Source organism: Nothobranchius furzeri, chromosome 17 (genome assembly GCF_043380555.1).
Source record: "Nothobranchius furzeri strain GRZ-AD chromosome 17, NfurGRZ-RIMD1, whole genome shotgun sequence".
NCBI lineage: Eukaryota > Metazoa > Chordata > Actinopteri > Cyprinodontiformes > Nothobranchiidae > Nothobranchius > Nothobranchius furzeri.
Window position 1 is genome coordinate 48239134 of NC_091757.1, and position 13330 is coordinate 48252463.

General features: G+C 41.4%; 2 protein-coding genes across 5 annotated transcripts in view; both read right to left on the reverse strand.

The window, feature by feature from the left end:
• ndc80 (NDC80 kinetochore complex component) overlaps positions 1-2600 on the reverse strand; it is a 20279-nt gene extending 17679 nt beyond the window's left edge. For both annotated transcript variants that reach the window (XM_054731516.2, XM_054731515.2), the window contains exons 1-2: positions 2479-2600; positions 1948-2034 (exon numbers count right to left, since the gene is read on the reverse strand). In XM_054731516.2, the coding sequence (XP_054587491.2) occupies positions 1948-2034; positions 2479-2486 (95 nt within the window). In that variant the 5' untranslated portion in view covers positions 2487-2600. The remainder of the gene's footprint in view (positions 1-1947; positions 2035-2478) is intronic.
• A 2430-nt stretch (positions 2601-5030) lies between these two features.
• Positions 5031-13330, reverse strand: part of nipbla (NIPBL cohesin loading factor a) — a 31655-nt gene continuing 23355 nt past the window's right edge. For all 3 annotated transcript variants that reach the window (XM_015972739.3, XM_015972740.3, XM_015972738.3), the window contains exons 32-49: positions 12670-12804; positions 12467-12565; positions 12283-12336; positions 12085-12193; positions 11874-12004; positions 11649-11789; positions 11478-11571; positions 11183-11337; positions 10906-10996; positions 10432-10605; positions 9188-9378; positions 8879-8986; positions 8594-8794; positions 7779-7925; positions 7314-7699; positions 5978-6152; positions 5595-5792; positions 5031-5496 (exon numbers count right to left, since the gene is read on the reverse strand). In XM_015972739.3, the coding sequence (XP_015828225.1) occupies positions 5134-5496; positions 5595-5792; positions 5978-6152; positions 7314-7699; positions 7779-7925; positions 8594-8794; positions 8879-8986; positions 9188-9378; positions 10432-10605; positions 10906-10996; positions 11183-11337; positions 11478-11571; positions 11649-11789; positions 11874-12004; positions 12085-12193; positions 12283-12336; positions 12467-12565; positions 12670-12804 (2952 nt within the window). In that variant the 3' untranslated portion in view covers positions 5031-5133. The remainder of the gene's footprint in view (positions 5497-5594; positions 5793-5977; positions 6153-7313; positions 7700-7778; positions 7926-8593; positions 8795-8878; positions 8987-9187; positions 9379-10431; positions 10606-10905; positions 10997-11182; positions 11338-11477; positions 11572-11648; positions 11790-11873; positions 12005-12084; positions 12194-12282; positions 12337-12466; positions 12566-12669; positions 12805-13330) is intronic.

Consider the following 13330-nt stretch of genomic DNA (forward strand, 5'->3'; position numbering starts at 1 on the left):
AGAGGCAATAAACACAAGAGATCACACCATTGTTACAAATCAGGTCCTGGACGTGGTTGCCCCTCTCAAGCTTTGCAAGTCTCGGCCTAGGAGGGAGCCTTGGCTATCTGATGTCACACTCGCTTGTAGGCGGGCGTGTAGAGCCTCTGAGAGAAAGTGGAAAAAGGATGGCCTACAGGTCTTGCGTGAGTTGTTCAGAGCATCACTGGTTGCTTATCAGGATGCTGTGAGGGCTGCTAGAACTGCATATTTTGCAGACATCATCGAAACAAACTCCAAGAATCCCAGGATTCTCTACACAACACTTAATTCTGTTCTGGTGTATCAAGAGCCTAGCTCCATGTCTCCTACAGCTGCTGGAAACTCTGAAGATTTTCACAGATTCTTTGTTCATAAAGTATCAGGCACTAGAGCAGCTATTTCTGGTAACTCTGTTGACCCTGTTCCAGTTCCTCCATCACCACCCACCCTGAGCTCCCTCAATACTGTTTCATACTCTGAGCTGAGTAAGCTTGTTGCAAGGCAGAAGCCATCTGGCTCTCCACTTGACGTTCTGCCGCCTCGTCTCTGGAAGGCTGCCTTTCCGTGTTTTGGCCCTTCACTTGGTCAGATTATCAATGGGAGCCTCAGCACAGGTGTGGTCCCATTTGCTTTGAAAGCAGCAGTTGTTCGGCCGACCCTGAAGAAACCTGGTGCTGATAGAAAATTACAGGCCTATCTCTACCCTGCCTTTTACATCAAAACTGCTTGAGAAAGTCGTTTATCAGCAGCTGGTCTCACATTTAGCTGACTCTGATCTGTTTGAGGTTTTCCAATCAGGGTTCAGGTCTGGCCATAGCACAGAGTCGGCTCTACTGAGGGTCTTAAATGACATCTATCTATCACTAGATCAGGGAACATCTGTGCTGCTTCTGTTATTAGACCTGACAGCAGCCTTCGACACAGTTGACCACGCGATTCTACTCGATCGCTTGGAACGATGGGTTGGGATCAAAGGGTCTGCTCTGGACTGGTTTAGATCGTATCTCCACAACAGGACATTCTGCGTTAAACTGGGTGATGTTTATTTCATCTTGGGAGGGGCTCAAGATACTGCAACTCTCTCTATGCAGGGTTGTGTCAGTCATCACTGTGTCGCCTACAGGTTGTGCAGAACAGCACAGCCAGGTTCCTGACTGGGACCAGGAAACGGGCCCACATCAGTCCGGGTCTGGCCTCCCTGCACTGGCTTCCGGTTTGCTATCGCTCACAATTCAAAATCCTCGTCTTTGTTTATCATTTCTTCCAGGGTGGGGGTCCCCCCTATCTAGCCACACTCCTGAACAGACATTCCCCATCACGCGCTCTGCGCTCCTCTGACCAAGTCCTGCTCGCTGTCCCTCGTTCTAGGTGTCGTACTCGCGGGGACTGGGCTTTCTCAGTCCTAGCACCGTCACTCTGGAACCAGTTGCCACCCTCAGTTAGGCTGTCCCCATCTCTGCCAGTCTTCAAGAGTCGCCTAAAAACACACCTCCTCCGCTTGGCGTTTCCAGAACATGTTTGATTTTGGCCCTCTTTTATGTTGAATTTATTTCACAGTTTTCGTTGGTTCACTCAGTCCATTGTTTTACACATTTGTCCTGTACCAGAATGTTTCACCTATTTTGTAATTTGTATTTTGTAATTTGAATTGCTTTTATTTTTGACTTATTCAATATATTTACCTTCAACTGAACCATGTTCAGCACTTTGGGCTTCCTGACAGGGTTGCTTTATAAATAAAGCTTTGATTGATTGATTGATTGATTAAAGAACTGTTCACATTAGACCAAACGGGTAGATTATTTGGATGTGTACACCGATGTGAGAGGAAAAAAAAAGTATGATGGGTTTGGCCATTAATCCCAGAATACAAATCTAAATAGAAGACTGAGCTTAGAACAGCTGTATCTTTACAGATAAACAAACCTCGGTGTCGCATACACCGTGCTCATCCTGTTGCTGTCCAGTGACCGCTGTTCTGATGCCCTGCTGCTTGTTCGGCCCATTCGAACGCTTAAGAAACAAAAAGCATAAACAACAAAGTACGTTTACAGTGTAATTCTGTTGTTTCTTATGGTTTTAAAAGTATGTGTATACACACAAAGCTGGATATTTGGTCGATGTTAGCTAAACCTAAACGCTACTTGTCTGCGGCGCTAACGGTCGGAACAATGTAAACACAGTAGCTTACCTCGCTAACAAGCATTAATGCAACTTTGTGAAGTAATGTTAACAAAGATTTACAGCAAGCCACCTTGAAACTAAATCTAAAATAACACGTTAATAATAAATGGTGTGCAGACATTTTGGGAACATTATGAGGTCGCTAACTTTAACGGTTGCTACCGCCGGTTAACAAAAAACGGACACTATAATGTGAAAAACAAGCAGGGACGAGTAATTACCCTCGTGGAAAATAAGTCTGAACTCTTACACATAAAAATGGCTTAAACTTACCGCTCCATATTCGGTCAGTTTGACGACAGCCACTGTTTACTTATATTTAGTATGGAACCGAGAATGCTTGCCCCGCCAAAATATCTCAAATGTTGATGGCAATGACGTCACAATGGTACGGCGAGCCCTGTAGTTCAAAAGTACAACTTGAAAAAAGCGGAAATTAGCGAAAGAAATTACGGTTTATAACATTTTAGTTGAACAAATGAGATTTGTAATTCTAAGTCACACTCCTGCTTTTCTGAACCAGCAGAAGCAGACAAAAATAATATAAAAATACTCGCCAAAACATTCGTCATGTTCAAATAAAACGTGTCAGAAAGGGAAACTATTTCATCATAGTTCTAGTAAAAAAACAAAACTTTTTCAGGAGGAACACGGATTAGAAACATGTTCATATTATTATTCTGTTAACAATAGCCTCATCGCTCATAAATGTAATAGTTTAGTTCCTCAATTTTCTGTTAAAATCATCGCATGTGCTTTCCCAGCACGTTTGACCCCTTTTTACACCTGATTTCAGCCAGCAGGTGATTAACAGGCTTCTGCAGAGCTTGATGAGCTGCTGCTGTACAGGTGATTCACCCACTGAATCAAGTGTGATGGTGGAGAAACAACTAAAACGTGCTGGATGCTGTCAAGATCTTTTCCTTTCCCACCCAGCTGCGAGTTTGAATCATCCACTTGCTAAACAGCATGTCCTAACGCTAAAACAAAGTTGAATTACTCTGTTTAACACGATTTTTATGTTTGTTTTCGGGTTAGGCCATGCTTGTTTGCAAGTGGATGATTGCAGGAACTTTAAAATGTTGTGATTCATTAACCCTTCTGATTCTGAATAGGGTGAGGGTTATTTTTTGTGAGTGGATGGTTCCAACTCGCAGCTGGATGGAAAAGAAATGGATCTCACAGGGGAACTCCGACCCTCCAGGACCAGGATTGAGAACCACTGCCATTGACTAAAACTACTTGAAAACACACTAGATAGCTGTCCTACTTTCAAAGAAGCTCAAAAATAACATTTTGGTCCCAACCTCTGGAATATTTATGTCTTTTTTTTATGATTCTACATGCAAATTTACCAGTCAGATTTCCAGACTGCAGGATTTTGAATCACATATTTAAAAAAAAACTATGTAATGCAAAATTATTCAAAATATCCCTCAAACTTTATCTATTGCATTAAGCAGCATTTCCTTTTAATCTCTGTGATCTTGATAAAAAAATTGTGGCTTTGCTGGCTTTTTTCCTTCCATTTCAGTCCAAACATTTTCAGAGGAATGTTTTTATTCAAGTCAAATTTATGACCTATGAAGCATTCAGATGTAGCAAAGTGCTAAAACTCTAAGGAAAATCCTGTTTGTACACAAAACTAATTTGCCTTTTAAATGTAGGTAGTTATATAGTTATGTGCTGTAGTTCTGTTTTGTCCTCCACTTGTCCACTTTTCTCTCTTTAGTTCCACCGCGTGCCACAATTTAAAAAAAACTTTCCAAAACAAGATATTTTAGTTTGATCCAACACACAGCATTGACAGATATTTCATTCACACTGTTAAATTTGAATACATTCAAATGATACAAAAATATCTAGTAAAATTTAATCTATTTATGTAAATTTAATAATTTACAGTCAATGCAGTCGAACGTTTTGTTTCAATATTTTCTTCGTTTGTAAAATGAAAAGTTCAGATTAACACTTTGAGCAGACAAGTGACAAAGAGAAGTAGAAAATTTATTGCAGTATTTGTTCCACCAAAAGGGTATGAGTCCCCTTTTCCTCTTATTACTAAGGTGACCTAATACAACAAAATCTACATTTACAAAATATCCTCCTGCAATAGGCCACATATACTGCATGCGTAGTTCGAAATAGAATAAATTATATTCAGAGGACTCTGCCATTGTACAGCATGAACAAATAAACGTGAACAAAAATAAAAATTCTTATTTTCGTCTTTTTTTTTTACTTTTTTAGTTTTTTCTCTCAAATGTCTAAAAGCTAAAATGAAAAAAAAAAAAAACATCAGGGTGCTAGTAGTATAATAAACTCCAAAAAACTATTTAATAAGAACATCAAAAAGACTAATTTCCAACATTCACTTAAGGTTTTATTCTTTTTTTACAGCTTTTTTGTATTCAGAGATATAAACATTTTAGTTTTTTGTAATGTTAAACTATGATACACTGGGAGTAGAAATGAGCGACTAGAATCTGCTGCACAACAGCGAAGGAGCTCCCACAACAATGTTGACAAAACATTTCCCTCCAGGTCTCTTCTCTGATAGCCTTTTAAGGGATAATTTGGGGGAATTATTCCTTTAATGCCTTCAGGATTCGTTCCACTGAACATGTACACAAAGAAAAAAATTAAAAAACCATGAGCAGTCCCTCTAATATAAGTCTTTTGTATCATTTTTGCAAGAATAACTCATCATGTAAAAGTATGTAGTGTCAAATATTCTTGCCCTCCCGTGTTCTTTTAGAAAACAAGGAAGAAGAGGGGCTAGGTAGGAATCCAGTGAAGTTTGGCTGTGTTGTTGGAGGTGACAAGTTGAGGAGGAGGAGCAGGGAGGGTGGGTGGGGATTTTCATAAAGTAGAAATGGAGCAAAGGAAACAAAAATAAAACAAAACAAAAAAAAAAAACAGGAGCCATTAGCTAGCTCCTCCTTCCCGTGCGGCGTATAGTGAGCGTAAAGTCTGTACAACTTTGTTGCTCAGTTTGTGGTTGCTGGTCAGGGCGATCTTCTTGTAAATGATGTCTGACTCCTTAATAGTGTCCACCCAAGGCACCTGTTTGCGTCCATCGCGTTTCTTGGCCTCTGCCCAGGGCCCCGAGTAGGAGCCTGCCATCCAGTGGATGTTGTATCCGTTGGAGGTTCTCTGTATGACTCGAGCTATCTGCGGTCGGTCTTTGTATTTGGGGCAGCAGAGAGCGATCACGTCCATGGCGTCCACCGTCTCACTCATTCGGCCTGGATCCGAGGAATCACCCGCTCGCCTCGACTTCCGAGAAGACTGGAAAGAAAAATAAATAAATAACCGAAGCGGCATTAATTTCCACTCACGGTTTTAAACCACAACTATTACAGTGTGTGAAAATCTATTCAGCTCACCCCTGGGGTTCTTTCGTCAATGTCGCTATCATCATCATCAGTTTCTGGTCCTGCCTGATTGCGCGGACTAGGTCCCGACAAGGGGCCGGGGCCTCCTAATAGGGCGTTTATGGCTTTGTTTCTGATGTTGGCGCTGGCAGATGCTTCTCCCTCCTCATCCTCTTCATCTGGATCCAGATGTTCCATCAGGATCTTGAACTACAAGCATAAAAAAACTTATTAACAACACAAACCAATCGGCAGTGACATCTGAAAAGTACATATGTGTAAATTAAACCAAAAAGAGAAACGTTTAAGTAAGTTAATGTTACTGCTGGCACAATGACTGATTATTACAAACTAACATAACTACAAGAATCATTTGATGAAGCTTTACTCCTTACATCAAGGTACTGCCTGACTATCCGCCGTTTCACATCCTCACTCAGGGAGGCGTTGGCCATGTTGTTTGAGATGAAGTCCATGGTTTGTCGTGGGTTGAAGTTAATGTTGCTTTTTCTGTTCACAGCCTTGTCGTACACCTTGGCTGACTCGGTGGGAGAGTACTTCTGGATTTTACTGTTCAAAGAGAGGATTGGATTTTCAAGAGATATTGAACTGGTCAAAAGTTTCCAAACTGACTCAAGATGGAGCCTGTAGGAGAGACTGGGTCTCCTTTAAACGACAAAGTTTGCAGTTAAACCAAATAAAAGGTGTTATTGTTTTGCATTTTCTATAAGCTATCATGCATGACGACAGTAATCGCTGCCACGCCTGTAAGATCTGCTTTACAGGACAATACTAAAGGCATCACCATGTTGAATCCATGCGTTGTGGTATTTTAGGTCGTGTTTCCCCAGAGTAGTACATAGGTAAAAGTACAATTACCCAACATGGTTTCTTAGCTATTGAAGTAAATCACGTCATTAAAATTGTACCTTTGGTAAAATGAGCCACAGCTCTATAAAATCTACTGCTTCTTAGAGCAAAACAGATTTTCCTGAGAGCAATCTAAAAGATAAAGGATGAATAACACATGTGAACCAATTTATATGGATAATCCAGTTGGATTGGGGTCGTTTCTAATCCCAGCTTTCCACCGGATGCGTGAGCAACGCTTAACGTAATAAACGCGTTTTCCCCCTGAGCTCAGCAGCCCGTCTCTCCCCTCCCAACAGCAGCAAAACATTTCCATGCATCTGGTCCCACATCACAAAATTACCTAAGAAATGCAAGACGACGCGTGATTTCGGCATTTATGCACTAACAAGCAAGGAGAAAGATGGCAGCATCTAAAAAGGTTGGTTTTTTTTCTGTTCACCTCGACTATGAAGGTTTCACTGGAAATTACGTACTTCTTTTTACTAGTTAAGCAATGGAAATCTGCACATGGCTTTTAATTTGAAAATGTCTGGACGTTTACACAGCTTTTGTGTTTGACTTCCTGTCTGACCTGATTTAAAACTGCTGAACTTGATGCGTTCTGGAAGCGTGACGCATAAAAACAGACTGAAAGCATAAGCACTGTGCTTCGTGGCCGGTGGAAACGCATCCATCCACTACAACAGCAGCTGATTGTTGGGTTAACACTTCGCAAACACTACACAACGCTTCTGCATCCGCTGGAAAGGCTTGGCAACATTATGAACTCATACAGAGTGAGGCTTAAATAATGAGAATCCCACAGGGCGGAGAACACTAAATGCTACACCCACTGAACGCGCTTCCAAGAAATCTCACCTGTCAGAGAAGCCATATTGGTTCTTTAGATGTTGTTTGAGCACAAGCAGAAGTAGAATTCCCTGAACAGCGTTGGCAAAGTCCAAAAGACCAGTGGGATTGTCTGGAATCAGCCTCATTACTTTGTCCACATCCTCCACGTCCAAATCATCCAGATCAGATTCAGACTCAGAGCTGTCGGAGTCTCTAACAGCTTTCCTCATCTTCTTTGGCCGTCGTACAACATCCTCCTCATCATCATTTTCATTGTCCTCATTGTTGCCGTTTTCTTCATCATCACTTCTGGGAAAGTCACAGTTCGTCTTTTCCTCTTCATCTTCCCCATCAGACACGTTTTTCCACTGCTTCACCTTCTTTTCCTTGCGCCTCGGCTCCTTTAGAAGAAGCTAACGAGACAAAATCCGTTAATCAATCAGTTCCAATAAAATTTATGCCAGCTGACGGTGATGATGTGGGCCATCATACCTCTCTGAAGGTTTGTAACAGGTTGCTGCCAGATACAGAGAGTGTGATGTCTATGTGGTGCATGATGAAGAGAGGCTCTTCCTGACTCTGGTATGGAAAACAAGCCAGGTTGTCTGCGATAAACAGCAGCATGTTCACTTCTATCTTCTGCAGAAAAGGAAATAAAAAAGACGTCAGTGCCAAACTTTACACAAACCATTAAAGACAACAAGTTTATGCAGGGTATCTGCAGGTTTAAGGGAGCCAAATGCAAGACTTTTTAAGACCTTTTTTAAGGCCACTTTGACCAAATTTAAGCTATTTTTAAAATTAAATTTAAGCTATAATTTCCAGCTATTGCCTGGAACCGGTGCTAACCATGTCACGAACGTGGGATTAACCATCCAGTTACCATTAAACTTCCACTTCCCCATGGTGCAAGCTCCCACTAGCTTAACCAGCTAATGTGCTCATCTAAAAATAGCCCCCTTTCACAACCAACTGAATGTGTACGGTTCCGCTTACATCATACACAAAAAATACTGAACACTAACTAGAAATTCACGAAAAGTTTACAGAAATAAAAGAATCTTGTTTATTGGGTCTTTGGTAATTTAAGACCTTTGGAAACTGTATTTAAGGATTATTTGTCATTTTTAAGGATTTTTAAGGCCTTAAATTTGGAAAAGCAAATTTAAGACTTTTTAAGGACCTGCGGATACCCTGTTATGAATATAATTCATGTTGAAATACAGTTAAAAAAGGCAGATGACACCATGACATTTTTGTTTGGCTCATAGATCTGTTCAGACTGACAAGTGTGCAGGTTGACTCACAGCACTGTCGTCAAAGAGGTTCAGTAAAGAGATGAGAAAAGCCCTCCGATGCTGCCTGTTCCCCCGGATCATCGAGTAGAGGTGGGAGCAGAGCGCCGAGTGGGTCTCATCCTGTCTGAAGCCTCTTATTATGGCTCTGCGAGATGAAGCAATGGCTTGCTGCAAACTGTAGGACATCTTCATCCCAGCGACCGCCTTCATCTGCATGATGACATTAAAGTTTCAAAGCTTCCATCGCCCAAGCTAGGCTTTAAATCTGAGAGGAAACACTGAACGCCAGCTCACATGGATGAAACCTGTGTATTTCTTGTCGATCTCAACCAGCTGTTGGTCAGCTTTGTTTCTCATGCTGGGCTCCGGGTCAGTTCCCATAGCAATGAGGTAGGGTACACACTGCACAGACACATTACAAAACGTTTCATTCACACGCATCTGCTACTGTTCCAATACATGAAACGATACATAAGCACTGCTTACTCACCAGATTTTTGTGAATATAGAACATCAATAAAAAACAAAAGAAAAGAAAAGAATCGTAGGGAATAGATGTTGCTTTAAAGAGACTAAAACGAGTTTGGGGGTTTCAGCTCTTACCTGAACGGGATGGATGAGACCCTGGTTGAGTGTGAGAGCGATGACGTTGAGAGCAAAGTGCCGTACGCCGGACTGGTTGTGAAAGAATGCCTCCAACACCTGTTTCAGATAAAGCTGCATAATGGAGCTGCTCATCCCTGAAGAAATGTCTCCCATCTCTTTCAGATCCTCTTGTTTGGACAGTTTCTTCCCTAAAAGACACAAAGTTAAAGGTGTTAATCATCATGTTTTATTTATTAGCCTTCAAGGAGGGCAACAGGGAATTATTGAGGAGAAGCAACTGAAGATGAAGATCAGAGACAGCAAGGAGGCATACAGGAAGAAGCTGGAGATCCTTCCTGCCAACAGCCATTGTAATATACAACAACTCTTTGACGACTTGATTATTATTATTATTATTATTATTATTATTATCCTGAGCTACTACAGCAATCAATTTCCCTCTGGGACTAATAAAGTATTTTTGAATTTGAATTGAATTGAACTTACCACAAAGTACCCTTAAGCTAAGTTGGCAGTAAATCATCAATTGTACAGTAGCTATGTTTACATGTGCCAAATTTCCCCTTTCTGATTAAAATCTTAGTTGATCGGAAATCCCAAATCTCTGTTTATATGGAAACTACGTGAAATGATCCGATCATGCCGTGAGTATGCAAACACCAAGCATTCAGTCAGATTAATTAGGTTGAGCATGCACAGAGGTGTCTTTCCTAGAAAAAAAATTGTAAACAAACGTCATCTTGTCCGCACGTCTTTCCCCTCACATTGTTATTCTCTAGCCATTATGGACCTTTTTCGCATTTTTATCTGTATGCTTTTGTTTTTACTGATCACTATAACTACGCTTCAGGCTCGGCGGTACGTAACACTACTGCTCCTCCGCCATAGGGGGGGAGAGCAGGATAACTTCTGTTTACCTCCCGCCATGTTTTCGACTTGTCCTGAGCGGCTGCAAAGGCGGAAGGACTTCACGTGAAGTTACACACATGCGCAGTGCAAATAGTTTTACTGCAAGAATCTGAATGAGTGTGTACATGGACGTCAATCGGAATGATGATCGGACAAAACAGCCTCTTTCAATCGGAATGGAATTTCATTCCCGTTGGGCCGTATCAGATCAAAATATTCCAATTGACACATTTACATGAAGAATTTTTGATCTGATAGGGCATTCATTCCGATTACTTGTGCTCATGTAAACGTAGCTAATGATGGACACCGACCACAACAGCTTTTCTTACACTCTCTGTCTGCTTCCTGCATCCGCGTGTCTTCCTCCTGGAGATATGTCTGGAGGTTTTTGAGGATCTGAATTTTGAGGTTGATTGTGGAGGCGCTGTCAGCCAGGATGCCATTGTACAAGGACTTCACCTCAGGCACAAACATCTGGCTGGGATGCATGATCACAAGGAAACCTGCAGGAGGACAGCAGAGATTTAAATGTATGAAAAGAAGCAATGCAGACTTCCTATATATAGATGTTTATGCGCTGGAGACAGAACTGCTTTCAAAACATTGCTTCTAGTGAACTTCATTCATCCAGCAGCTCAAAGACATTTTAAAAATTAGATGGTTAAAACAAGCCTGACCTAATCACAAATCAAACTAAGTTCAAACAGAAGTTTGGGTTAAATATGAAGAATTTCCCCCAAAGCAGGAGCGAAAAACATCCGCTGCTTTTAACTAGTGGCGAGAGATTAAAACCAACTTCTTACCTAAGCCAATGATGGCTTTGGTCTTGACCTCCTCTTCCTCGTGTTTGGTGAAGTATAGCAGCAGCTCTAGAACTTTCTCCTTGATAATAACCTGAACACAAAATACAAAAACCCATCTCCATCAAGGTGGTGCTGGAGACTTCAGCTGCAAAAACATTTTCTTAAGATAAAAAAAAAAAATGCATTGCGGCTTGACTCTGAAACTACTAATTGGATTAAAAAAAAATCACAAAACTCCGTTTAAAACAATTTTTTGATTTTAAAAATGTTGTTCTACCTTGTTGGGACCTTTAAACTCTTCCTGATCAAAATCAAAGTGTCGAGCCAGGGCACCCACGGTGAACAGAGACCGCAGCAGAAAAGGTTTGTTTGCTACCAATGTTGTGCTGTTAGGATCCTCTTGATGCTGAATCTTGAGTTTGTTAAGGGCACCTGGAAGAAAAGTTGGAAGTTTCGTCAGTCAGTCAGCTTCTGTCAGGTCTTCTGCACCACTAATGCCACAGGAACTACCGCCAGTTAAAGATGGGTCTCATTAATAAAGCTGATCAAAATTAGCTTTTTTTTTATCTCACCGTAGAATTTGTTGAAGCAAGCCCACACAAACTTGTGGTTGTGTGTGACTTTGTTTACAACCGCTCCCAGACAGCTGACGCAGTGCTGGACCACCTGATGACGAGCAAGAAAACCATCAGATCACCCCCCCCAGACACTGGGTGTTTTATTGCAGAGCCACTGCAACACACCGTCATGCCATATTTAAAGATGAGTTTCATGAGGTCTTCTTCAATCGTGGCAAGGAACGTTTCACTCGGGTGCTCCATCAGAGGCACCACAAGCTCCAGGATCTTTGCCACGTTACAAATAACCATGAAGTCGTTGGCAGTCTGCAAGAAAAACAAGAATGCAACTTACTGACCTAAATGCACAGATCAAACAGAACAAATCAAAAACGGATTACTGCAACTTACGTTGCACTTTGTGGTCAGGTAGGGCTGCATGGTCATGGCATGTTTGACCATGAGCTGGGCTCGGATCTTGCTAAACAAGTACAAGGTGGTGATGCACGACACCAGCCGCGTCGAGTTTACCCCTTTGTTTTCTACAGAAACAGGATCATTCAAACAATCACACATAATGCACAGAACAACTAAAGAGGTTGTCAAATGAAAGCCTGCTTACCTGCAAGAGACTCTTCATATTTGAGGATGTGTTCCACCAGGTTGTCGACTAGTTGAACACAAGCCTTTTTAGCTGGCTTATATGAAGCATCTTCTTCTGACTTAAGAAGCTGCAGCAGGATAAATGACGTTAGTTTTACTCCTTTAGTTAAATGAACCGATGCTCACACTGACCAGTTAAACAATAGGAAACACTTACGTTCTGGAGAAGCTGTTCAAACCAGTCATAGCCAGTGTCTCGACATGCTGCCACCTGATAAGTTAGCAGATGTGTAAATAAACCGGATGGCAAAACTTACTTTTAAATTAAGAGTCAATTATTAATCAGAAATAATGCTTTTTTAAATGATTAAACATACAACAAACGACTCAGTTGGACTTACGACATCAGTGATGTTGAGAATCTTTCTGGTCATAGTCTCTTTGTCATGAGCTGGAGTCGGAGTAAACCACAACTTCTGGAATGTCTCATTCACCAGTTTCTGAGAGGATTTCACACATATGGGTTATGTTTGTAAATAAAATGCTGCAGTTCAGCCAAAATGATCCAAAAGCAACAGCCAGCAGAGATGCAACTGATTCATACCTTGATGCCTTCCTCGTCATTGACCCTACGGATCATCTTCACACACATCTCAGTGACCTTACTGAAGGTCGGCTGCTCCAGACAGATGTCTCTGAGAATCTTGATCACCCGCTTTCTCACGCTGATGCCGGTGTCCTGTACACCAAAACAATTCAGCTTACAAACACACAGACCTGTGGTGCATCACAGCAAAGACCAGGCTTCTGTTTTCATTTCTATAAACAGAAGCACAACCTCTGATTTGCCACTAGATGGCAGCACAAGACTGTAATGAAGAATGAACTTCACATGACCCTGCTTCTCATCTCCATGACAACAGACACAACAAAGTCAACATGCTGACTTATCAGGTGATAACTTAGGTTTTAAAGTTGCTGTTAATTTAACATTTCATTATGGATTGCTTTAATAACCTGAGCAAACATCACAGCCCTGTGCTGATAGGGATGTTTTTAAATTCTGTTCTGAGGAAGCGAAACTAAAAACACTTTAAGCAGCTTTTCTCCTCAACCCCAAAGTGCTTCTGTGTGAGTCAAGAGCATTCTGCAGGTGTAGAAACTCACTTCAAAAGAACAAAACTGTCATTTTAAAGTGTCAAAGGGAAGGAAATAAAAGAGATTTCAGATGCCTGAGAAGAGCTAGACAACAATCCAAAATGTGC